This window comes from Felis catus, chromosome C1, assembly GCF_018350175.1.
Source record: "Felis catus isolate Fca126 chromosome C1, F.catus_Fca126_mat1.0, whole genome shotgun sequence".
Classification (NCBI taxonomy): Eukaryota; Metazoa; Chordata; class Mammalia; order Carnivora; family Felidae; genus Felis; species Felis catus.
The window spans coordinates 25,375,398-25,402,646 of record NC_058375.1 but is presented as its reverse complement, the minus strand read 5'-3'; the positions used below and the strand labels follow the sequence as shown (position 1 = coordinate 25,402,646).

General features: G+C 47.2%; 1 protein-coding gene across 8 annotated transcripts; it reads right to left on the bottom strand.

The window, feature by feature from the left end:
* Nucleotides 1–1,674: 1,674 nt before the first annotated feature.
* ZSCAN20 (zinc finger and SCAN domain containing 20) lies at nucleotides 1,675–27,243 on the bottom strand. 8 transcript variants are annotated; one of them, XM_003989837.6, is made up of 8 exons: nucleotides 27,113–27,243; nucleotides 18,628–19,148; nucleotides 13,746–13,932; nucleotides 13,219–13,295; nucleotides 12,854–12,938; nucleotides 8,799–9,485; nucleotides 6,716–7,144; nucleotides 1,675–5,932 (listed from the first exon to the last, which is right to left on the bottom strand). In XM_003989837.6, exons 2-8 carry the CDS (start codon nucleotides 19,036–19,038, stop codon nucleotides 4,677–4,679), a joined length of 3,132 nt encoding a protein of 1,043 aa, XP_003989886.1. In that variant the 5' UTR covers nucleotides 19,039–19,148; nucleotides 27,113–27,243; the 3' UTR covers nucleotides 1,675–4,676. The 8 variants fall into 8 exon arrangements, with proteins under 8 accessions (XP_003989886.1, XP_006934611.1, XP_019692177.1 ...); XM_006934549.5 differs by having other exon boundaries at nucleotides 27,109–27,196; XM_019836618.3 differs by having other exon boundaries at nucleotides 6,716–7,141; nucleotides 27,109–27,196.
* Between the last annotated feature and the right edge of the window lie 6 nt (nucleotides 27,244–27,249).

The window sequence follows — 27,249 nt, the reverse complement described above, 5'->3', positions numbered from 1 at the left end:
GTTGCCTGTGCCCTCTGTCCTGTCTTCCAGGAAGGCAAACCCTGTGGATCTGGTCACTCTCAGAGTAACTGCTAGAAAGAGGTTACATGAAAACATGTCAACACAACCTGGAACTTCTCTTCCAGGGTGACAATGACTAATTTTCTCCCAGACCTCATCTTTGTCCCCAGATGTGCAGACCATTAGCTCATCCCAACCACTACTATAATCTACATTGGAGATTCTGACTCCTACAGGAAGAAACAATTTCCAGTGGATTCCGATCAAGGCCAAGGCCAAATCTGAAATATCACTCTCTCCCCACCCTCTACCAGTTCACAACCAGAATTCAAGGACAGCAGAATTTAAAAGGCAAAGAGTTGCCTATAACCCACTTCACAAAAATACAGACTGAAATTTGATTAGGAAACTTAAGTGTCTTCAGCCACAACGTCTTCTGGACATTACCAGAAGGGGTAGGTAAAGAAAGGAGGGGAAAGAACCCCCATAGAGACCCTCCACCTGGGCCCTCCTCAAGTATAAAGTGTGTCAGCTCTGTTCCTGAATGGGGGGCGGGGGGGGGGGGGTAAATCAGAAGAGTCAGGTAAAATTCGGCCCCTTTGGCAAGCCTTTCTTTCTTTTCATCCATAATCTTTGCATCATTTGGGTCCCAGATACCTCAGATTTCCTAGCACAGAGACCCCAGGGGAAATATCAAAGTAGACATGTGGAGATGGCCAGCAGACCGAGGAGCCACCTGTTATGGACAAAAGGCAACGCCTCATGAGCTCATACATCCACTCATGTATAAAGAACCACGGAGAACAGTGAAAGGAAGATACCAGTCCAGCACAAAGGGTATGAGATCATGCGCCCCAATCCTCCCCCACAGCCTCAATGTGTACCCCTGATTTACACCCCCTTTCCTCCATGCTTTGAGTTCAACAAGGAAAATGCCAGAAGAATCCAAAACAGTCTTATTTTTTCTTTGTTTAATCAGAATAATTTATTAATTCATCAGGCCACTGCATCCCAAAATAGGATTTGACCAGCTTTAAGAGATGTACATAACACCACCAAAAAAACCAGAAAATAGTAAAAGATAAGGAAGTGAAAACAAAGCCAGACAAAATGAAGTCAGGGATCGATGCACAAATTGCTAACCAAAAGGGCCTGCTCAGTTTTTGGAACTGGATCTTGAACCTCTGAGCCTCCTGGTGGCCAAAATTTATCCCATTTTCATTTCACAGTCACTAAGATCAATCACCAATGTCTAGTTTTCATAAGAAATTAGTTGCTCAAGGAAAGTCCCTGGAGAAAATGCCCAGGATGTGCCGGAAGGGCTTAGCGTGACCTCCAGCCCGGCTTGCCTCACCTCCTCTGTTTCTGGGAAACTTCAGGACTGGGGTTGGGTCAGGGGCTGCATATATGATCGTGAACAAGCTTTTCCTTGTCGGCTGCTGTCTATAGGGGTATTCTCCTGCCCTGCCCACCCCCCTACCCGGTGAAGTTGGAGTGAGGGTCTCAAAGCAGCTCCTCACCATCACCAGGACATGCCCTTGACCCTCATGCTCATCTCCATTGCCTCTAACTTTGCAGAAACTTCTCTGTGGTCTGTGGACACCCCAAAGAACTGAGGCCAGGCCATGTTCTACATTGAAGAAGGAGAGTCCTTTCCCCCAGGTGTTATATTTGTCACTTGGCACCACAGTAGGGCTCCCTGAGCCCCGGTGACTCCCAAGAGATTCCAGTGCCAGTGGCTCGGTCACTGCCGCCCGAGGCTCCTCTCCTGCTTGGGCTCACATGAATCTGTAAGGCTGATCCAGAACCAGCCTTAGAGGCACATTGTGTTTCCTTTTTCTCCCTTCCTCACCCTCTAGGCGCCACAGTTATGGAGTCTTTTCCAACAATGAAAATGTGAAAAATAAATGTGACTTCAGAAAGTATTACGTAATAGCAGACAGGATCAGAATGGTTCCCATATCAAGGGAATCCCTCACCGCACCCTCATTAGAAACGTGATGTCTGTGTGGACCCTTTTTCTACCTGTTCACTGTGTGTAGGTAAAATTGTTCAACTGGATCCTGCCCTTGCCCGTTCTGACGCTCTTGACTCAGCTAAGTGGCTCTTAGAACAAAGCAGCTCTCAGCCTTGAGAAGCGGGGAGCCTGAGCCACACTGAGAAGAGGGGCCTCTTCCTCCGGGTAGCACAGGGCAGGGTCACCGGGCGCAGGCTCCTCCCAGGGTTCTGACAGGGACCGGGTGGGAAGTGCACCAGAGGGCAGTGAGGTCCCCAGCGTGGGGCGGGGAAGTAGAGGGAGGTGGAGATAGTTCCAGATTTGCCTCTAGTCAGAGTGACGGAAAAGATGGCGCTAAAGACACGGTAGTGGTAATGGTGATGTCGGGAGAGACAGCAGCGGGAGCCGTGGGAAGCAGCGGCTGCCCCCCTGGACTCCGGCACAACTTGAACCCCTCTCCTGCCAGGCCTTCCCTGACCTCGCGCTACATGTAGCACGAGCCTCCAGTCGCAGCCTGGGCAGGGGCTCGACACTGGTGTCTGCTGCTCAGAGAGGACACTAAGGAGCATCGGAAGGAGAGGTGGCATCAAGACTGAGAGAAGGGGATGCTTCACCACGTTCATTCTGACCGTAGGCTCCACTGGGAAGACTGCCCGCGGTGCTGGGGAACCACGGCCCACTGGAAAATGCCCTTAGGAGGGAGAGCGTGTCTGGGGCCCTGAGTCTGTAGGAGTCTGACTGTGTGTGCCTCACCGGCGTTGTGTGAAGGAGGCTGCTTTGTGGGCCAGTGCGTACGTAACGTGCATGCCGAATGGATGGGCCCAGGCTGAAGATGGCTGCAGGGGGTCACAGTGCGTGGGGGGGGGGGGGGAGGGGGCACAGGTGGCTGGAGAGGCCCCGGAGTCACTCAGGTTGGACTGGCAGGGAGGAGACCGGGCTCCTAAGAGGAGAGCCCAGGGCAGGAGACAGATTGGAAGTCCCGGGCACGTACACACTGGGGAGCCAATGCCATCTGCAGCAGCCCCAGGACGGAAGTTCAGACAGCAGCCTGTGGCTTCGCACCACACCCGCAACCACTCAGTACTTCAAAGCTCTGCACCCCCGTCCCCAAAGGGGGTTACCCTTTTCCACAAAGTGACTAAACACAAGGCTCCTTTTTGCAGCCTGGAGGCAGGGAGCTATCCCCGACCGGGGGTGCAGGAACAGGATAAAGCAGGGAGAACCCAGGGCACCCATAGGTCCTGACCGCTGCATTCTTCAGCACGTGAGGACCCGACTGCCTCACGCCCCTTCTCGCAGGATGAAATTGTGCCACGCAGCTGGGCTGCAGGACAGCATTCAGTGCCCTCTCAGTGGGAGCACACCAACTCCTCCCACCTCCCCCCTGATCAGCCATGGCATGGCCATCAGAAACACAGCTTCCGCCAACAGGGAAAGGCCCGGGGAGGCAAAACTAGAGGCCCAAGTTCCTGTAAGGCTTAACGTTCAGTTCAGCCAAGTCTAACTTGAGCAGGACTGACTCCCTGAGGAAAGGGAAATTCTTAAACCCCATTTCCTTCCCCAAAGCAGTATCTCATGGGGAGAAACATCACTGTGGTTACAGGTCTTCCCTGTCTCAACCCCCTGTATCTCTCACCCATATTGCTGCAAAGATAGAAATCCACAGCAAGTGCTTTAATAATAGCTCAGTCTTGCTCAAAGCATTGCCGGTTCAGACCATCCCAGGCCCTCTGCTCTTTAGGGATTCTCAGTTTCCCTATTTGCTAAAAGGAGAATTCATAAAGGAATTTTAGTAGGAAATGTGGTCCACAAAGTGCTTTGGGATCCTCACACCTGAGTTACCTGCCCTAAGGCAGAAGGGGATTCAGGAGAATGGTCAGGAACACCTTAGGCTCCAGAGACAGATCTGGTTAAAGCCTGCCTCTGCCATTTTCAGATGCGCCACCAGGCAAGTTACTTGGCTTTCCCAAGCCTCGGCTCTCTCATCTGGGAAATGGGGACACTATTAGTACCTATCTCCCGGCACCGCTGTGAGGAGGAGATGAGATGATGTGCACAAAGTGCTTAGCACGGAGCCTGCCAGAGTAAATGCTCGATAAATACCAGCTACTTTTGCTACTGTTAATAATTTATCAAGGACATCACTGAGGTTCCTCCTCTTTGCTGAGGTCATGGCGGTCTGCTTTAAGCCACTGATTCCCAATTATGCCCTCTCTCACCAGTCTTAAAGCTCTCCTGTACGGATACATCCCAACCGAAATCCGCCACGTGAGAATTTGCTGATGTGTGCCAACAGAACACGTGTACCTGTGGACAGTGTGAAGGCACAGCGAGGTTTGGACTCACTGCTCAGGACCCCTGATGTACCTCTAAACTCCTACATGACCAGTTTGGCTCAAACACTGATCAAGTCCTCACGTGACAGCAAATATAAGGAGGGCCTGAGGGTTGCACAGGGTTTTTTTACAGGAGAAAAACAAATTACACTTAAGAAAAGTGCCTTCAAATCCAGACCCTTAGCATCTGTAATTCACTTCCAAATAACCTGGATTAGGCCAAGATAACTTGCCTGGGTATACACCAAGCTTAAGAATTCGGAAAGCTCCTAGCACACATCTTACGCTCTGGGGAGATTTCAATATGCGTTTATCTCTTTGCCGTGACGGGGGGCGGGGGCCTCCTACGATGCTTTTCCTCCTGCGTGGGTTCTCCGGTGGGCGCTGAAGTGGGAGCTATTGTTGAAGTCTTTGCCACACTCTGTGCACTTGTAGGGCTTCTCCCCAGTGTGGATTCTCTGGTGAATAATGAGACTGGAGCTCTGGTTAAAACATTTCCCACACTCTCTGCACTTGTAAGGCTTCTCTCCCGTGTGAATCCGCTGGTGAGTAATGAGGTTGGAACGGTCACGAAAGAACTTGCCACACTCAAGGCATTTGTAGGGTTTCTCTCCCGTGTGCACTCTCTGGTGCGTGATGAGCTTGGAGCGCTCACTGAAGCCCTTCCCACAGTCCACACACGTGTATGGCTTCTCCCCCGTGTGGGTTCGCTGGTGGTTAGCCAGCGTGGAGCTCTTACTGAAGTTCTTCCCACATTCAGCACATTCATACGGCTTCTCTCCCGTATGGATCCTTTGGTGACTAATGAGGGCAGAGCTCTTAGAGAAGGTTCTTCCACATTCAGGACACGGATACAGCTTTTCCCCTGAGCTGGTGCCGTGTGGGCCAGAATTCAAGTTCTTGCTGGCACTCTGAGGTTGTTCAAGAGATGTGTCTTCCGTAGAGTTCCTCCAGGGAGCACTGAAGGATGGGCTTTGGCCAAAGGTTTCCCCTGCCTCGCAGCAATGATCAGGATTGCCTCCCACGTGGATTCTCTGATGTTTCAGGAGGTTGGAGCTCTGGTTGAAGCTTTTCCAACATTGCCCACATTTATAGGGCTTCTCCCCCGTGTGGATTCTCTGGTGGGTGACAAGATTGGAGTGATCGCTAAAGCTTTTCCCACACTCAAGGCACCTGTAGGGCTTCTCTCCTGTGTGGATTCTCTGATGGGTATTGAGGTTGGAGCGATCGCTAAAGCCTTTCCCACATTCAGGGCATTGGTAAGGCTTCTCGCCTGTGTGGATCCGCTGGTGGGCAATGAAGTGCGAGCTCCGACTGAAGCTTTTCACACACGTGTCACACTTGTAGGGCTTCTCTTCCAGGTACAGGCCTTGGTGGTCGATAAGTTTTTCTAAGTCCTCTTCAGAAGAACATTCTTCCCACTGCTCCTGGGGGGGATTTCCCCACTGCCCTTCACCTCCACCTTCATTTTCACTGTCTTGCCCCCAGTCATGAGGGTGGCAAACATCCTCTCCAGTACATTTTGATAAGGCTCCAGGCAAATCCTCAAAAATATCTTGCTCTGAAATCTGGTCTTCGTCCTTATGCCTCATCTCAAAACCTGAAATACACAGAAATGCAGTTTTCTTCGTTCATTAGTTAATATCTACTTATATATCTTATCTTGTGTCTTACAAATTTAGCTACAATGATATCCTATATTTTCTTTTTTTTTTTTATGTTTATTTTTGAGAGAAAGAGACTGTGTGAGCAGGGAGAGGGGCAGAGAGAGAGAGAGAGACACAGAATCTGAAGCAGGCTCCAGGCTCTGAGCTGTCAGCACAGAGCCCGATGTGGGGTTCAAACTCACAGACTGCGAGATCATGACCTGAGCTGAAGTCGGACGCTTAACCGACAGAGCCCCCAGGCGCCCCATGTATCTTATATTTTCTATCTCACATCTTATGATGTGACTAACGTGAAACTGCTCAAGTTCCGGTGCATATATAAATGTGTGACCTGCAAAGCAGAGAACAGAGCCTGGAACATGGTGACCCTGCCAAGGGAGCCATGAGGCCCAGGCCACACACACAATCAGCTAGTCAGTCTCTCTGGCCAACTTCCCCATCCCTCTACTCAATAAGGAACACCTCCCTCTCCTAGTACATTCCATATAGCCTCTTATCATGTGAAATTGAATAAACTCTATAATTTACCAAAAAATCCCCGTAAAATCAAGACCTGACTACTTCTCTCATTTGGGCAATTACACTAAGCAAATCACAAATGCTTTTCCTGGTCAATTCCACCCTCTCTTGTAGTTCAGAGGCAAATGATAATGATCCGGCCCCCTTACTCTCTCATGCCTGTGGATTTGGTGGACATCGAATTACTCCAGGCTTACCAGTGTCTGGGGTGTCTGGACACAGGGTGGGAGATTTGAGGCCAACTTCATCTGCCATCTCATCCCAGGCCTCCTGGTCGTCAGCCTCGGTACTGCTCTGCCCAGACCTAGAGAGACTCGCTGCCTCCCTGAGGGTTCCCATGGCTCTGACGGCAGTCCGTGCCCTCATCAGTGAGTCCAGCTCCTCATAGAAGGGGCAGGTCCCTGGTGGGTGGCTGCTCTTGGCTTTCCGGTAGCTTCGAAGGAGGTTTTTGAATCTGTACCGACATTGCTCCAGTGTCCGCAGGAAGCCCTGTGCACACAGCCGCTCTGCAATGGCCCGGTAAACCTGGCTGTTCTGGTGGCACGTGCGAAGCTTTTCAGAGAATGGGGACTCACTGAGAATGGTCAGGAAGGCCTTGGTCTCCTCATAGCCCCAGTGCACACCTGCTGTCGGGAGTGAAGAGTTCAGAACTGTGAGGCATAATGAGACTAGCCCAGGTCATCAGGGATCAGGGGCCCCCGTTCCAATACATGCCTAGAACACAGGCAACGGAGAAATTTCCCAGGCACCTGGGGCACCAGCAAAGAATATTCCCTTGCTTCTGAGGGGTGCGCCAGAGCCTCCCACCCCCACCCAATTCTAAGACTTTTCATTAACTCTTGAGCCTTAGCTGAAAAAGATATAGGTGGCCATATTATACCAGGTGACCCCACTTCTGGCTTCAGTTGACTGGTGTGGGGAAAGGCCTGTATTGGGATCTAAGAGACTTTCTCTACATCCATTCAATACATATCCTCTAGTTTTATTTTATGAACTTTCTTCTGAACAAACATGGGAACTGAGAGTCCCTAGACAGAAATGTAACTCAAATAATGTTACAAGAGCATCCAACTAAGGATGCCCTTTCCTCTTTTTGGAGGAATGAACAGGAAGTGTTCCGTTCTCAGTTCCTCGGCAGGTAAATGATGCAGCCTGGGGAGGCAGCATCGTGGAGAGGAAAACTGCATAAAGATGGAGGCAGGAACTCTGGGCTCTGATCCTGACTCTGCCCCTACCTCACTGTGTAACTTTACATAAGACATTCCATCTCTTGGGCTTCAGTGTTTTTCCACTTTTACAATGACTGGGTGTTTCTCAAACATCACTTGTTCAACTATATACTGTTGTGATTTCTGTTATATATTAAAAACTTCACTCAGTATCTTTCCTTACCTAAATTTACCGTAAAATCACAAGTTGATGTTGTCATGCACATTAAACTTAAAAGTACACTCGTGTGGAGCACCTGGGTGGCTCGGTCGGTTTGGCGTCCGACACTTGGTTTTGGCTCAGGTCATAATCTCATGGTTTCGTGGGTTTGAGCCCCACATCAGGCTCTGTGCTGGTGGCGTGGAGCCTGCTTGGGATTCTCTCTCTCTCACTCTCTCTGCCCCTACCCCAGTCACACTGTCTCTGCCCCTCTCAAAAAAATAAACATTAAAAACTTAAAAAAAAAAGGAACACTTGTGTAACACTATGACCATCCATACTCCTAGTGACACACTTTGGCAAATATAGTTGATGGGTTTGAACTGCACAGATTCATTTCTACAACAGATTTTTTTATATATATAATACAGTAGTGTAAATGTATTTTCTTATGATTTTAACAACACCTTTTCTCTAGCTTGCTTTACTGTAAGAATATACATATAATACATATATCATATAAATACATGTTATTTATACTATCAGTAAGGCTTCTGGTCCATAGTATGCTACCAATGGTCAAGTTTGTCGGGAGTCAAAAGTTGAATGTGCATCGATCAAACGAGCAGAGATCAGTACTCTAGCCCTGCATTGTTCAAGGGTCAACTAATACTGAATTAGCTCTTTAAGGTCCCTTAAGTTTTTAAAAGTTTGCTTCTATAACTAAGAAAACTCATTCTAGGAAATTGATCATAGAAGGAAACAGTAGGAGTTTGAGGACAATCTAAGGAACTTAACACCAGTGGCATCAATCTGGACTTGCGATCCAGTCTGTGCCCTGAACTCAGGGAGCAGAGGTTTGGCTGGTAGGAGAGTTGGGAGTCAGGATCCACTAAACCCCCTTGTTCTTACCAATACGACTCTGGAACAGAGCTGGGCCCCCTGGAATCCTGGGCTCCTGGACAGACTCATCAGTGGCCAGGTCATCACCATTACAATCTTCTGCTGTCTCTTCAGGCTCCCAGCCCCCTTCCTCCTGTTCATCCATCTCTGCATCACTGTCCCCCAGCCTGGGGAGCACCACAGCCTCTCCTGGGCCATCGGTGGCTCTGATGGCCGTCCGCGCCCTCACCAGGGCCTCCAGCTCCTCATAGAAGGGGCAGGTCCCTGGTGGGTGGCTGCTCTTGGCTTTCCGGTAGTTCCGCAGGAGGTTTTTGACTCTGTAGCGACATTGCTCCAGTGTCCGCAGGAAGCCCCTTGCCCTCAGCCGCTCTGCAATGGCCCGGTAAACCTGGCGGTTCTGGTGACAAGTCCGGAGCTTTTCAGAGAAAGGAGACTCACTCAAAATTGCCAGAAAAGTCTTGGTCTCCTCATAGCCCCAGTGCACACCTGACACCTTCATGTCCTCCGTGTCCCATTGGTGTTGTTCCTCCCAGGCCCTGGAATCTCTCCAGGCCGATGCCTGGGCTGGTTTTGTTTGCTCATTATCCAAGGTGTAATCTGCAGTGTTCCTCTTTCCAGAATTGATAAAGCTCGGACGCCAAAATCCTGGTCCTTGCTCTCGCTGGCAGTTGATACCTGGTTTGGAAACTGGAGCCCCTAATAGAAAGAAAGAAAAGAAAAGATTAAGTACAAATGACACACTGAGCAGAGTGCTCGTCCAAACTGCCCCTGGAATGGAGCACTGCCCCGCACGCAGCTATTCAGACATTCCCATGCCAATTCCCAACATTAATTGACCAGTTTGCTCTGTTCATTTGCTTTCTTTGTTGTTGCTACGAAACATATCACACAAAGAGTGAGTGTTACTGGTCCACAGATGGGCACGTAGCCTAAACTAGCCCAAGCAGAATGAATTTAATGGCTGGAGGAAAGGTTTCCCTCTCTCTCACTCATTCAGTGTGTGTGTGTGTGTGTGTGTGTGTGTGTGTGTGTGTGTATGTAAGAGACAGGGAGAGAGACAGAGAGAGTCTCTCTCACTAGGAAACTTGTGAGCCCAACTGCCATTGGCATGTATCTTTTGATTATGACACATGATAACTTTAGTGCAAAGCTGACACTGAGGACGGCAGAGGAGAGAAAAAGAACCTAGGGTCTGCCGTGACACTGCGGAACCACTTTGTACTGTGATTGGAGCATGTCCTCCTCTCAACGTCCAAAAACATGAGAAAATATATTTTCTTATTTTTTAAAACACTTTGCAATGTCTAAAGAAAGGACTGCTGTCCCAACAGCTCCCAGCCCTAACAAAACAGCCTTATCACAATCCCAGACTTTAGCCTCTACTGCAAAGCTAAAATCATCAAGACAGCATGGTATTGGCACAAAAACAGACACATAGACCAATGGAATAGAATAAGAGACTCCAGAACTGGACCCACAAAAGTATGGCCAACTAATCTTTGACAAAGCAGGAAAGAATATCCAATGGAAAAAAGTCTCTTTAACAAATGGTGTCGGGAGAACTGGACAGCAACATGCAGAAGAATGAAACTAGACCACTTTCTTACACCATTCACAAAAATAAAGGACCTGAATGTGAGACAAGAAAGCATCAAAACCCTAGAGGAGAAAGCAGGGAAAAACCTTTCTGACCTCAGCCACAGCAATTTCTTACTTGACACATCTCCAAAGGCAAGGGAATTAAAAGCAAAAATGAACTATTGGGACCTCATGAAGATAAAAAGCTTCTGCACTGCAAAGGAAACAATCAATAAAACTAAAAGGCAACCGACAGAATGGGAAAAGATATTTGCAAATGACATATCAGACAAAGGGCTACTATCCAAAATCTATAAAGACACCAAACTCTACACCCGAAAAACAAATAACCCAGTGAAGAAATGGGCAGAAAACATGAATAGACACTTCTCTAAAGAAGACATCCAGATGGCCAACAGGCACATGAAAAGATGCTCAACGTCACTCCTCATCAGGGAAATACAAATCAAAACCCACGGAGATATCACCTCACGCCAGTCAGAGTGGCTAAAATAAATGAATCAGGAGACTATAGATGCTGGAGAGGATGTGGAGAAACAGGAAACCTCTTACACTGTTGGTGGGAATGCAAACTGATGCAGCCGCTCTGGAAAACAATGTAGAGGTTCCTCAAAAAATTAAAAATAGATCTACCCTATGACCCAGCAATAGCACTACTAGGAATTTACCCAAGGGATATAGGAGTGCTGATGCTTAGGGGCACTTATACCCCAATGTTTACAGCAGCACTTTCAGCAATGGCTAAACTATGGAAAGAGCCTAAATGTCCATCAACTGATGAATGGATAAAGAAAGTGTGGTTTATATACACAATGGAATACTACTTGGCAATTAGAAAGAATGAAATTTGGCCATTTGTAGCAACATGGATGGAACTGGAGGGTGTTATGCTAAGTGAAATAAGGCATACAGAGAAAGACAGATACCATATGTTTTCACTCTTATGTGGATCCTGAGAAACTTAACAGAAGACTATGGGGGAGGGGAAAGAAAAAATAAAAGAGAGGGAGGGAGCCAAACCATAAGAGACTCTTAAAAACTGAAAATAAATTGGGGCACCTGGGTGGCTCAGTCAGTTGGGCGTCTGACTTTGGCTCAGGTCATGATCTCACGGTCCATGGGTTCGAGCCCCGTGACGGGCTCTGTGCTGACAGCTCAGAGCCTGGAGCCTGCTTCAGATTCTGTGTCTCCCTCTCTCTCTGCCCCTCCCCCGCTCAAGCTCTGTCTCTGTCTCTCTCAAAAATAAATAAACATTAAAAAAAATTTTTTTTTAAAAACTGAAAATAAACTGAAGGTTGATGGGGGGTGGGAGGGAGGAGAAAGTGGGTGATGGGTATTGAGGAGGACACCTGTTGGGATGGGCACTGGGTGTTGTATGGAAACCAATTTGACAATAAATTTCATTTAAAAAAAAAAAAACAGGAAGCCTTTCATTAAAATAAATATTCAAGGTCAAGTGCCTGGGTGGCTCAGTCAGTTAAGCATCTGACTTCGGCTCAGGTCATGACCTCACGGTTTGTGAGTTCGAGCCCCACATCAGGCTCCATGCTGACAGCTCACAGCCCAGAGCCTGCTTCAGATTCTGTGTCTCCCTCTCTCTCTGTCCCTCCCCTGCTTGTGCTCTGTCTCTCTGTCTCTCTCTCTCTCTCTGTCTCTCTCTCTCTCTCTCTCTCTCTCTTTCAAAAATAAATAAACATTTAAAAAATTTGTAATAAATAAATATTCGAGGAAAACTAGATGAAAAAGAGTTGAGAGCTAAAAGAAACTTAAGGATTACCCAGTTCAACACTTCCCAAAGTTTGTTCTGCTGAACACTATCTTCCCAAGATATCATGGTTTATGTAAAAAAGGAGTTATGCTGTCAGGCAAGGCGCCCACAAGCTTCCCATGTCTCCCCTCACCGACAGGTGGCGGGCCTATCACTGTCTCTTCCACTTTATCCCTCTCTCACGTCTAACCCATCATTCTGACCCAAGCTCCGCAGGGAAACGGTTCGTGTTTGTTTGGCTCCCGTGGAGACGCACTTAAGAAAACAGGAGTCGGTGCTGGCCGTGTGGGTTTTTGAGCCCCGTGACGTTTACTTCTCACTGTGGTTTAGAATATTAGTCTCATGGGCTCAGCTCACTGGGGACTGCCCCTGAGAGAGGGACCCTGTTTGATGCTGCCAAGACTGGATTTCTGAGACAGCCCCAGGAGCATGCTGAGTGTACTGAGGAAATGAGGAAACGACCCCCAGAGGGCAGGCCCTCGGAAGCCAGCCGCCAGCCTCTATCCGGGCAGACCCCACGCCCCAGGCTCCACCCCTGCCACCAGTGCTGTGGCCACAGAGCGCATGTGTTCTTCCTGTGTCTGAAGCTCCAGACTTCGCAGAGCCCCAAGTCTTAAGGGAGTGATGAAACAGCCTCTGGGAACTGAGTGTACCAGAAACCCGACAACATCTTCTTGAGAGGGCACGGTTTCCTTACCCAGGGACACGCCGTTCCCACAGCTGTCTCCTGGGGGGTCCTCGCAGAACTCCTTCTCAGCGTGTTTGCTGGGGCCCAGGGCTTCCTGTGAGATGTACAAGACAAGGACCTCAGTTGGAAATGGCCTGGCAACGCGACCAGGCCCCGGGAAAGATAACGGACGCAGGGATACCATGTGTGAGGCCAGTGTCGTAAGGAGCAGCATGACCGTGGAGAGGCCAGCAGACTGGGGGCCAAGGGCAGAGGCTAATACCCCAGGACATATGTCCTTCTGCTGAGGGCAGGCCACAGAGTGAGGAGAGGGGCACAGGTGCAAGGGCACAGGAGGAATAAGGACAGGAAGGAAGGGACAAACAGCAGCTTACCTGGGACTCAGCAGTCACCTCCCAATCTCCAACACTCCCCGTCTTTGGGAGAGTAGGGACTCGGGGAGTGAGGACAGCTGAGGAGAAGAAGAAGTCTCCTAAATCCAAGCTCTGGTTCCCAAGAAACCACCCCTCCCGGGTCCAGCCTTCCAGATGCCATGCTTGCATCAAGCTGGGACTGTCCTGGTATCCCGGGCAGATGTCCCCTTTTACTTCCATCCTAGAGCGTCTGGCTCCTAAGCTGCCTCGAGAGATGGGCCGTGTGTAAGATGCCACCTCACACTCCTATGATCACCACGTGACCCCGGCCCTGGCCTGAACTGGCTGCATGACTCAGTGGGGCGCCAACAGTGCTGGGCGCTTCCTCTCCTTGCACAGCGCTTACCTGCCTTACTCCCAGTGTGTCCACCAGACACCAATCCACCCTCTGTCTTGAATTCTGCACATCCCTACTCCCTGTGCACCCTTCCTTACCCCCTCTACCCCTCACCTCTCCCTCCGGACATTCCCTGATTCTTGGTACTCACCACTTTCTTTCAAGGGGTGTGGCACTATCTTGGTGTCTAGATGCTCGGGAAGGTCAGGGCATGAGTTCTTCACCCACTGCTTCTGGGACTGTCCCTCAGGCCAGTGATTCACTGGCTGCAGTGGACAGTGCTGAGATTCCTGCATTGCCTTTAAGGACCCAGTCTCTTCTGCACACAAGGCCAATTCCTACACAGACAGTCAAAATTCCCAATGGTCAGTTCAGTAAGACCAATTATGGTAGGGCAGGGAATGTTCTGTGGAGTACAGCTGTGGTCCAGAGGTTAACAGACTCTTTTTAAGATCCAAAGATGACTCAAAGTATGACAGAAAAGCCATGAGACTGACATTAGTCAACAGACCAGCGCTTATACCACCAAATGACTAATGTTTTGTTCAACACAGGGAAGCTATACAAGCATCTCAATGAGGCTGCTACTGTTCCAAACATTTTTGAATCATAAAGAGATAAATCATGTAAAGTTTTCATGACATTAAAAACTAATCTCTAAACATCAAAAGTCGATTAATTTTTAAGTTATCAAATAAAGATAAAAGTTAACCAGGTATACATTAAATGACAAAAGGAAACATGAAAACAGATACACCAGTAACTGAATATAATTGCTCTAAATATTCCTGCTGAAAGGCAAGGAACATTCAAAAGTAAATATAAGAAAAAGGAGAGACAACTACAAATGGAATTTTAAAGTGCAATAAAAGTATGTGCTGCTTTAGAAAGTCTTATCTACTCTTCAAACAGAAGGAGAAGCAAAGAGAAGGCACTATAACTCGAAAGGAAAGTAGAAGTGGCTACTTAAATTCAAGGTAGAAGTTCAGGCGAACGAGTACTCAGAGATACAGGGCATGTATATAATAAAAGGGAATAACCAATTAAGAGAGGACAGTACCCACTCAGCATTACCAATCATAAAGCTCATTTCTTATCTGCCATTTGGTTCCAAATTGAGAGATGGAAGAGATGTTATTTCCTGGCCCTAAAACCCCAACAATGTAACAACCTCACTGCATTATAGAAACTTAAAAAAACGTGTTTCAATTTTTTCAAAAGGTAATTTCCAATGCTCAAATGGTTCAAAAACAGAAAATATAAAGGTCCATTTAGTGAAAATACCCCATCCCTACCCTGTCCCTGTCCCATCTGCCCAGGGTCTTCCTTCTCCCTACTCTTCCCCACAGGTGACTACTGTTCCGCATCCTTTCGGTTCTTTCTACAAGAGCATCTATGAATATAGACTCTTACTTCTTCCCTATTTTACAAAAGGTAGCAATTATATACATTGCTCTGAGTCTTATTTTTGGACTCAAAATATTAACAGCCACCTTCAGCAACTTAATGAGTTTGCCAAACTTCCAGAACTCCAAAAAACCTTTGGCTGGTGGGAAAACTCCAATCCTCACTCAAAGAGAGGGATGTTTATCCTTAAGATATAAAGGTATGGGCCCAGAGCATAAAAATCCATTCCAAGTGAGGCCATCCACCAATGTCTTGTGTGGCTCATAGGGAGCAAACATGTGCTTATCAGCATTCTACTGTGGTTATTTAAGGAAAAAAACAAATAAATCTCTTTGTTATAGTTACAATCTTACAATCTACAGAGCAACTGCAGGACTAGACTCCACAACAATCCTCACTCCCGGCTCTAGCTCCTCTAACTACTGCCACGCCTATGCAAAGGTTTTGATCCTGTAGATGGCAACTGTAGACAGAAAGAAGGAGATTCAAGTGACAAGGAGAAGGAAAAAACTGGTAGAATATTGGCTGGAGTCGGGATGAGTAAAGAATTCATCAAAAATGCCTGTGCACCACACAAAGCCTGCACATGGATGTTTATAGTTCTACCCATAATTGCCAAAACTTGGAAGCATCCAAGATATCCTTCAGTAGGTAATAAACTGCAGTACATCTAGACAATGGAATGTTACTCAACACTGAAAAGAAATGTGCTATCAAACCATGCAGACATATGGAGGGACTTTAAATGCATACTCCTAAGTGAAAGAAGTCATTCTGAAAAGGCTACATACATACTGTATGATTCTGACTATATGACACTTTGGAAAAGGTGAAAGTATGAAGACAGCAAAAAGATCAATGGTTGCTAGGGGTTGGGGGAAGGGAAGGATAAATATGCGGAGCACAAAGGATTTTAGGGCAGTGAAACTATCTTGTATGAACTATAATGGTGAATACATGTTGTTATACATTTGTCAAAATCCACAGCACGTACAACACCAAGAGTGACACCTAATGTAAACTATGGACTTTGGGTGATAAGGACGTGTCGAGGTAAGTTCATCGATCATGATCAATGTGCCACTCTGGTGGGGAATGATGTGCGTGCATGGGGACTGGAGGTACAGAAGAAACGTCTGCACTTTCTACTCAGTTTTGCTGTTAACCTAAAACTGCTCTAAAAAATAAAGTCTGTTTTTTTAAAAAGTGCCTCTGCAGGGGCACCTGGGTGGCTCAGCTGGTTAAGCATCCAACTGTGGCTCAGGTCATGATCTCACAGTTCATAGGTTTGAGCCCTGCATCAGGTTCTGCACCAACAGTGTGGAGCCTGCTCAAGATTTTCTCTCTGCCCCTCCCCAACTCATGCTTTCTCTCTCTCTCAAAATAAACAAATAAACTTAAAAAATACATTTAAAAAAAATGCCTATGCACCTAATGGGGAGAGGGTTGCTGCAACAGGGTGACGACACAGTCAGCAAGCCAAAACCCACCCAAGAGCACAGCTGAGAGGTCTCTTTAAGGAAAATATCTTGGAGGTCATTTAGCCCAGCAGCGCTGCCTTTTCCAGGCGGTTCTCTCTGAGGAACGGAGTTAGCATACTTCATTCCATTAGTAAGACTTGGAAAAGTCTTCCTTGCAAAAAATGTAACTGAGTCAGGTACCTTGCAATGTAAGATCACAAGCATATATGTGGGGGCAGGGGAGCTCCTTTGCTACTTATCCATTTGTTTTGACATCTGTGAGCACTCAGGAGCAGGTAGAAAGTTAAAAAATAAAAAGTCACAGGAAAATAATACATAATAGAGCACATTCCATTACCTTATTTATTTTTTTTTTTTTCAATTTTAGAAGCAATTCAACCTCTGCTCAGCTCACAAGGGTATAGTTTGAGAACTTTTGGTCTAGTCCAACCCTCTCATTTTACAGATAAAGAGTCATTAAGACCTTGATTTAAATCAATTCTCAATTAACTCAATTCTGGGTCTCAAGTTCATTTGTTTTTTCACTGCCACTTAAGACAGATGGTTTCTTTAAAAGAAATAATACGGGAGGGTGGGGTGGTATATTAGAATAAGGTACACTCTCTCATACTTAGTTCTATAACTTTAAATCATATGTTTTCTGTGTCTTCAATCAGTTTGTAAAAGAATCCAAAAAGCAGGGGCACGTGTGTGGCTCAGTCGATTAAGCATCCGACTTTAGATCAGGTCATGATCTCACGGTTCGTGAGTTCAAGCCCCACGTCCGGCTCTGTGCTGACAGTTTAGAGCCTGGAGCCTGCTTCCGATTCTGGGTCTCCCTCTCTTTCTGCCCCTCCCCCATCCATTCTCTCTCTCTCTCTCTCTCTCTCTCTCTCTCTCTCTCTCTCTCTCTCAAAAATAAATAAGCATTAAAAAATTAAAAAGAATCCAAAAAGCAAACCCACGGACGATAATCCTTTCTTCCCCCAATCTCACATCTGTACAGAGCTTCACCTTTTATGATGTACAGAAAACCCCTGCCATTTGCAAGGGATCTTCTCAATCTATAATTTCCCCCAACAATATATCATTAAATATAACATCACAAAAATTACTGACCGTGTAACAAGGGGAAGGAACAGGGGTATGTTGAGATGGAGGTTCTGGGTGGCTGGCTCAGCCCGCAGCCAGTTCAAGTACTTGCTCTACATATGCCAGCTCCAAAAGCAGGATTCAAAAGTCGTGCCCTAGAAAAACTATAAATGATATCATGGGCCTTCAGTCTCTTGCAAATTGTTGAAACTATATGAGTGTTAAATCCACGATGCTTTCACTTCCCTTATCTTGGCTCTACCACTTAAGTTATATGAATCTACACATGTCACTTACCTCTGAGTCTCTGTTTACCCACTTGAAAACCAGTGACATAACAGTACCTACCTCATCGGACAGCTGTGTTGATTAGATGAGCAATACATACAGAAAGGTTAGAACGGTGTCTGACACACAGTGAGTGCTCAAGAAATGTCAGTTACTATCTCATTTGAGCCTCATGCCTCAGAGGTATTTTAATTCCCATGGCTGGCACATGAGGCATCTGTCGTGTACAGAAAGAACAATGAATTTGGAACCTCAGGATCTGGATTTAGGCTCTGGTTCGGACTGACTGCGCTTTGTGAGCCACCTGACTTTTTGGGCCTTAGTTTAGTGTATACAATGAGGAGGATAATGCTACTTCTGTCTACCTACCTACCTTACTGCCTTAAGCACCCAAAGAGATCACGTATGTAAAAAGGCTTTGTCACGTGTGAAACACAATACAAATCAACTGCACCGTGAATATGGTCCTGAAAGGCAGTTTAGGCAGTGGTTCTGAATGTGTCAGCCTTCAGTGTCAGCCTGCCTGAATTCACGTCCTGGCTCTACCGTCTAATGCCGTGTGACCTTGAGCCAACTACCTGTTTTTCTCTGCCTCAGTTTCCTCATTGGTAAAATCAGGATAACGGTATCCATCTCATTAAACAGGATTAGGTGGAAAGCACAGAAGACAGTGTCTGTTACACAGCAGTGCTCAATAAATATGTCAGTTGGTCGATGATAACAACAATTATTACTATTACTGTGGTTTTGGCAATGATTAATCTAGTCATAGCCCCGCCGCCTCACCCTCTGTCCCGCAGCCTGGACCTCTCGGTTCCAGTCCTCCACCAGGGCCACCGCCTCCTCACCACTCTCAGGGTGGCGCGCCTGCACCCAAGCCTGGACCTCCCTGGGTAGGATAGTCAGGAACTGCTCCAGCACCAGCAGCTCCAGGATCTGCTCTTTGAGGCGGATCTCTGGCCGCAGCCAGTGACAGCAGAGCGCCCAGAGCTGGCTGAAGGCCTCGTGGGGTCCGGCTGCATCCCTGTACTGGAACTGCCTGAAGCGCCGGCGGGAAGCCTCAGGGCCAGGGTCGAAGCCCTCCTCCCCGGGTTTGCTCTCTGGTCTCCATGAGTCCCCTTCCAGCTTTACAATAAGGAGTTCTTCGGGTTCCGGTCGGGGAGAGGCCTGGGCCCGGGCTTCCAGGGCCATGGCCATGGCCTGTTCCGGACACCTTGCTTCAGCTGGGCCGTCCTCGTTCAATGTCTTCCTGCATTTAATGTGTGTACTTCCAGGGATTCCTGGGAGAGGTGATGCTCCCCAAGGCTCTGAAGGCAGAGGGACAAGGGACAACAGACAATGTGAGTAAGAGGACCCCGAACCTTCCACTGCCTTTGCACGGAGCAGGGCTGCTCAGACAGGAATAGGCACAAGCAGAAGACAGACCACAACCTGGCCCCCAAGCTGGCAGCCAGCACACGCTGGAGGAGGACAGTACAGCACGAAATCCTCTGTGATGTGCTGAACGCCGTGTTCTGGCATCGAGGCCTTCACAATCTGGCCCCAGGATGCCTTCCTTCCTCTACACATGCCCAGTCTAACCCTTCCTCAAGTTGGGTTCCAAATGCCACCCCCCTCCACAGGGCCTTGCTCTCTGGACCTTCAGCTTTCCTTTAAGGGTGCTCCCCTTGCAAAACCCCTCTCACTCTACATTCCCTCTTGGCCAACCCATCCATTTGGCATTTTTCACCATCTTGAAACTGATGACTCCCAAAGCTCCAGCCAGGACCTGCCTCCAGACCCCAAATCCAATCATCTACAGGACATTTCCCACTTGACTGTCTATTAGGCACCTCAAACTCAGTGGGCCCCAAATTGAATTCATCATTTTCTCCTACAGACCCGTCCCTCTTCTGGAGCTCTCCATCCAGCCCAGGCACCACCTTCTATCAAGTTACCCATGCCAGGGGCACCTGGGTGGCTCAGTCGGTTAAGCATCCGACTTTGGCTCAGGTCATGATTTCATGGTCTGTGAGTTCAAGCCCCATGTCGGGCTCTGTGCGGACAGCTCAGAGCCTGGAGCCTGCTTCGGATTCTGTGTGTGTGTGTCTCTCTCTGCCCTTCCCCTGCTCATACTCTGTCTCTGTCTCTGTCTCTCTGTCTCAAAAATAAATAAACATTTAAAAATATTAAAAAAAAAATTTACCCATGCCAGAAACCCAGGGATCACCTTCCTTCAACATCCCCACATCCAATTCATCACCAAGCTGTGCCTCCTGGCCTCCTAAGCATCTAGACCCCCAATGCTGCCACCTCAGGCCAGAGAGTCGCCATGCTTTTCATTGGATCAGCCTCCTAACTCATGTCCCTGCCTTCTCTCCTCTCACCCCAACCCAGAGTTCTTCACACAACAACCAGACTAGCTCAAAATCTGACCAGGTCACTTCCTGCTGAACACCCTTGGATGACCTCCCACATCCTTCACAATCAAGTGTGAACCTTGCCCAAGTCTATACCTCATCTCTTTACCATGTTCCACTGGTCAGGGCACTCCAGCCACACAGCTTGCTGCCCTTGGAACCCTCCCACATGCTGTGGACCATCTCCTTTAGGAAGTGTCCTCCCTTTCTTCACCTAGCTAGGTCTCAACTTCAATTGTACTCTTTCCAAGAGGCCCTCCCTGTGCCCTGAAACAAGATTCAATCCTTCCTATGCCACAAACTTCCATGCCACCTACGTTTCTCTACCACAAACCTGATCATGCTCGATTATAATTATCTTACCCACTAGATCCTAAGCTGACCAGTACAGTGCTCAGCACACAGAGGCAGCGCTCGGTAAACAATCAGCTCAGTCAGACAACAGTCAGTTCATGATGGTGATGTGTCATGAAGCAAGGGTTATAACTAATCCCCTTCTGCACACACTAGATTTTTAAATGACCTTCTAGATCATGTCAGAAGGAATTCTTTCCTCCTTTCTATTTCTATCTCTGTCACACTTGCCACTTTCTATGTTGTATTAGAGGGGAGTGTATGTGTGTGGCCCCAGAGAGATTACGGCCTCACTGAGGATGAGGAATATAGTTTACCCCTTCCCTCCTCCACCCCCACAACAAGCATGATGCTACACACAGAAGGCTCTCCGAAAACACTTATTGAGTGGACAACTGGGATTGCTTCTTTGACACAAGGAAGACTCTGACAACACTTGTGCTGGGTGATCTGGAAAAAAGAGCTCTTTGTGTCATTCCCAACAAATCTAGATGACATAAAAGCACCCACTCAAAGGAAACTATCAGCTCCTTCCAAATGGGAATGACACAGCCAAATTGAGAGTGGAGAGGGGCTGGTATTTAGATTTTAGGCCATCTGACTGGACTCTCCAGGAACAAGGCAAGGGTGATGAAAAATAAAGACTTGTCCTAAAGACCTCTACATACTCAGGGAGGAACTACGAACACAACTCATGACCATCTAACAGCTTCCTGCTTGTCCCTCAGCTACCAGGTCAATGTCACCTCATCTGTTAAGAATTCCTTAACATGCCTTTGTCATGCCCTGCCCCATCCCTGCTTTCCCAGAATCGCTTCTCCAGTCCTGTATTCCCAAAGCAATTGGCACATGCCTTTATTATAAAGTGGTATCCTACACTGTTGTAGTTACCTGTCCTTACCTCTGACCATTAAATTGTATTATTAGGGCCAGGACTCTATCTTACTCATTTCTGTATCCATAATGCCTGATAAATAGCAGGGCCATTGGAAGTGTTGTTGCCTTTAATTAAAATGGTAAATCCAGTATCTCGAAAGCCTATTGGACTATGGAAAGTCCATCATTTATATTAAGCTAAAGAATTAACTTTTCATGAAATTTCTTTTTTAGTCACAGCCTTAATCACGCACTAGTCCAAAAGCATTTGTGTCACTCTCTCACACAAGGACTAATTCACCAGTCATTTACAGAGTCCCACTATGTACCTGCACTGTACTGGTATCTACACAGCCAACAGTAACTGGGAAAGACAGTTTGTACCTTCATGAAAGTTACTTTCTAATGAGCGAGACCGTCAATGAGCAAGCAAAGAAGTCTGTGCTCCTGCACAGAGAGACTAACACTACAGCAAAATAGGCAATTAGTAGTCCCACCAGTCCCAAAGCCAAGAGCCACAGATAATAGGTATTTTCTTCTGGGAAGACTTGAAAGTTCAAGGGTTAGTTTCAAATACAAATCTGACATTTGCAAATGACATATCAGATAAAGGGCTAGTATCCAAAATCTATTAAGAACTTATCAAACTCAATACCCAAAAAACAAATAATCCAGTGAAGAAATGGGCAAAAGACATGAACAGACACTTTTCCAAAGAAGACATCCAGATGGCTAAAGAACACATGAAAAGATGCTCAGCATCAATCATCATCAGGGAAATACAAATCAAAACCACAATGAGATACCACCTCACACCTGTCAGAATGGCTAACATTAACAACTCAGGCAACAACAGATGTTGGCGAGGATGCGAAGAAAGAGGAACTCTTTTGTATTGCCGGTGGGAATGTAAACTGGTGCAGCCACTCTAGAAAACAGTATGGAAGTTCCTCAAAAAATTAAACACAGAACTACCCTATGATCCAACAATTGCAATACTAGGTATTTATCCAAAGGATACAAAAATGCTGATTCAAAGGGGCAGATGCACCCCAATGTTTATAGCAGGACTATCAACAATAGCCAAAGTGCCCAAATGTCCATCGACTGATGAATGGATAAAGAAGATGTAGTATACATATACAAAGGAATATTACTCCATGATCAAAAAGAATGAAATCTTACCATTTGCAACAACATGGATAGAACTAGAGTGGATTATGCTAAGTGAAATAAGTCAGTCAGAGAAAGGCAAATATCATGATTTCACTCGTATGTGGAATTCAGAAACAAAACAGATGAACATAGGGGAAGGGAAGCAAAAATAAGATAAAAACAGAGAGGTAGACAAACCATAAGAGACTCTTAAATACAGAGAACAAACTGAGGGTTGCTGGTAGGGTGTTGGATGGGGAGTATGGGCTAAATGGGTGATGGGCATTAAGGTGGGCACTTATTGAGATGAGCACTGAGTGTTATATGTAAGTAATAAATCACTGAATTCTATCTCTGAAATCATTACTACGCCATATGTTAACTTGGACATACATACATACATACATATATAAAACAAATACAAATCTGGAAGCTTTTCCTGCTACTCTCTTAGATAGGAATTGCAGCCTATCCACAGAGGGAGATCAATACAGTCAGCAAATGGCAGGGTGACTTTACACAGAGCTGGGAGAAAGAAAGGACAAGGGCATCCCTCAGTCCTAAGATGACCAAGAATGTCAGGGTCACACCAAGATCAACAATCTCAAAGAGTACCCATCTCCTGAGTGCCCATGAGGTGCCAGGTCTGGTGCTACGTGCTCTACATTCACAATCTCACTGAATCCTCCTGGCAAGCAAGTCAAGCGTCATTAGTGTGGAGTTGCACTACACTGATCTCTAACTTAGGTGTATTAAACTGCATGCAAACACCAGAAACAGAAAAAAAAAAAAAAAGCACATAATTTAAATGGTGCAGCCAGTTCTGTTTGCTATGTGTCTATTCCAGAATAAGCAGGATTTTCTTGGTCCCCAGGTTGGTCTGAATTCCCTCAAGCCTCTCTCTCCAGAGTATGAACAGAGAATGCTTCATACAGCAGCGTCCCTAAACACAAGCCAACTCTTTCATCTGACATTCAAACAAGAAAACCCAGCTGCGCTGGTTAGCTTATTGAAAGACAGCATGTTGGTTTCTAAATGGCTCCTTGCCAAAGGATTTTCAAGCTGACTGTGATTTTGGGCTAAATGAGATTTCCCAAAGTCAGAGTGCTAACTTTAGAATAGAATTCTCCTATAAAGTTGAGTCCACTATATCCTCAATTTACATATAGGGAATTGAGCTTCTGTGAAGGGACTCACTTAAGGTCACACAACTAGGAAGCAGCAGAGTTGGGACTAAGCCAAGATACGTTCTTTCCAGTCATTTTTCTTAACTGCACCACATAGATTCCTCTAGGTCTGCCAATCACCCAAACCCCTGTGAAGATGGGAGGAGAGTGGAAAGAACATTAAGGCAGGAGGGAGCTAATCAGGGCTCCAGTTCCACTCCTGCCATTATTAGCTGTGTGACCCTGGACAGGTCATGTGGACTCTGCAGCTGCCAATCAAGACTGAAGCTTACAGGAGCACCTGTGATGGCTCAGTTGGTTGAGCGTCTGACTTCAGCTCAGGTCATGATCCCACGGTTCGTGGGTTCAAGCCCCACTTCAGGCTCTGTGCTGACAAGCTCAGAGCCTGGAGCTTTGGATTCTGTGTCTCCTCTCTCTGGCCCTTCTTCACTCGTGCTCTGGCTCTCTCTGTCTCTCAAAAATAAATAAATGTTAAAAAAAATGTTAATAAAATAAATAAATAAAAGACTGCAGCTTACAGCTTGACCGTACTCAGCATCTGCCCCAGATTTCCCAATTAGTATGATGAGAATAGAGCAAAGGGGCAGGAAGACTCAAGTCAGTGGCTACAAATTTAAATGGCTACAGGGGCCAGGCAATGTAAATCGGTAAATGAGTGGAGTAGGGGCTGTGACGAACTACATAGCACCAGAGAGAACACTGGCCAAGTTCCCAGGCCGCCTACTTTTTTCCAAGAGAAGCTAGAACTCTGGCTTTTTAAATATTGGCAACCAACTCAAAAATCATTTCAAATACCAGGACTAAATAGTGGATGATGATAGGCTTCTGTCATCATGGGCTGTCGTCACTTTACCACCTTTCAAGCTAAATACTCTGAAAGAGCTCTTCCACCATCTAGGACGACCTAGAAAGCGTACTGATTCCCCTAAGCAATGAGGGATAGGTATTGACTGGGTCAAGATCCCTTTACAAATACAGGGAAGAAGCTAAGGGGCCTCCTGGCTCCTGGGGTATTGAGTATGGATGTGGACTTAAAAGCCCACCCACTGAACAGCGGATGGTAAGAGAGCTGCCCCATTCCCATGGGAAAGGCCAAGACTGGTCTGTGACTTCCGAAGAAGAAACTAGGAGCCCCCAAACGCTAGCCAGTGTTATTTGGCTAATGGTCCAGGCTACTGCTTAAACATTTAAGGGTTTAAACCAGGGAGAGCAAATAGGCTTCATGTAAAGCACCAACTTCAGTCACTGTGCTAAGGACAGAGTCCTTAGCATTGTCCATGTCAATATCTGAATCCCATGTCAATATGCGTTGCCACCAATTAGCTATGACCACCAGACACAGGAAGAAAAAGTGGTATCACACATTCTATGTATTTGCCATCCCCGGCTTAAACTCCCATTGGTATTGAATCAGCATCCAGCAAAGACAGCCCTGACAGGCACGAAAAGACTAAAGCCTCATGTCCTTGGAAATCCACTGGAAGAAGCAGTCTTTAAGACTGGCATAAAAGGGGCGCCTGGGTGGCTCAGCCGGTTGAGCGTCCAACTTCGGCTCAGGTCATGATCTCACAGGCTGTCAGTTTGAGCCCCACATCAGGCTCTGTGCCAACAGCTCAGAGCCTAGAGCCTGCTTCAGATTCTATGTCTCCTTCTCTCTCTGCCCCTCCCCTGCTCACGCTCTGGCTCGCTCGCTCTCTCTCTCTCTTAAAATAAACAAACATAAGGGGCGCCTGGGTGGCTGAGTCGGTTAAGCGTCCGACTTCAGCTCAGGTCACGATCTCGCGGTCCATGAGTTCGAGCCCCGCGTCGGGCTCTCGGCTGATGGCTCAGAGCCTGGAGCCTGCTTCCAAGTCTGTGTCTCCCTCTCTCTCTGTCCCTCCCCCCATTCATGCTCTGTCTCCCTCTGTCTCAAAAATAAATAAACGTTAAAAAAAATTTTTTTCAAAATAAACAAACATTAAAAAATTAAAAAAAAAACTGGTACAGCAAAGCTCACCCTGGATGGTCACTGTTCACACATTCATTAAGTATTTACCGATTTACATGATTTACATCAAGTATATACTATCCTGGGCTGGGCAATGAAGAAATGGCGGTGACTCAGAAACTGTTCCTGTCCTGGATAAGGTTACAGTCTAGTGGAAGAGACCAAAAAAAAAAAAAAAAAAAAAAAAAAAAAAAGTCACAGATAATTATGATCAAAAGTGGTAAAAGAGGTCTGTGAGAACTGGGGTTGGGGGGGGGGGTGACTTAATCAGCTTAAGGTAAACTGAACAAAGTAACACTCAAGTTGGTTAGCTGGTTCTCCGAAGAATAGTTCTCTTGGCAGAGAACGGTCGGAAAAAGTGTACTCTAAGCAGAGAGAAGGGCATACATAACGGTGGAAAACCAAACAGCCTCCCCAAGAAACCGAAAAAAACAAATAGCATGGGGTGCACAAGATTCGGCTGCAGAGGGAGTTTGTGAAAAGTCTGGACTATCCGGCTAAGGTGTTTGGACTTAATTCTACAGGTGATGAGAAAGAAGGTTTTTAAGCAGAAGGCACAATCAGATTTGTGGGTTAAATAGGTGACGCTGACTACAATGTGTTTTTCCAGGCTGGGGAGGTGAAAAGATGAAAGCCTTGTGCAAAAACCCTGACCAGAAAAGGGGCAGATTCAGGACACATAACAGAAACTGAAAGGTCTGAAGATCCCTGGACGTGGAAGAATCCAAGAGGAACCAGAGCACTAAAGTGGACGAAGGTGCCATTCACTTCCATCGGGCAGAAGGGAAGCGGGTGCTGATTTGGGGCAGAACACGATAGCCAGTCCCACCTACTGGGTTCCAGAGGTCACAACCATTAGAGGAAGTGTAAGGGGATATCAGATTTGCTACGTCTGTCGAGGCGGGCGAGTAGAGGCTGGAACACCATTTTTAAGGTCGGCTTCAAGCTCCGGCCTTTTTCTCTTCATCTTGCCAGGGCCCAAGAACCCTCTATCCTTCCCTCTGTGGTTTCCAGACCCTTCTAGGACTCTGCCTCCTCCAGAACCTCTGTCTCCTCACCTACATACCTTTCTAGAACCGTCTTCGCTCCCAGGGCCTTCTATCTCCCTCCTCATCCCCGACCCCTCTATGACCCTTCCCATCTCCGGACGCTCCATCCTCTGGCCGCCCCTCACCCTCACCCCCCGCCCGCCAAGAAAAGCTGCTTTCTCCCCTCTCACCTTCCCTGGCCCTCTAGGACACCACCACCTCCTAAGCTTCCAGCCCAGAGCCTGAGTCTCAGCTGCCCCCGCCCCACCACCCGGACTCACCCACCGAGACACCCACTTCACAACAGGGCGGAAGTGCTCCGGGGTTCGCGCAGGGAATGCTGGGACGCGGAGTCCGATCGGTGCCACCCGGGAAGGGAGCGTCTAAGACTGCAACTCCCAGAAGGCACCGCGCGAGCGCGA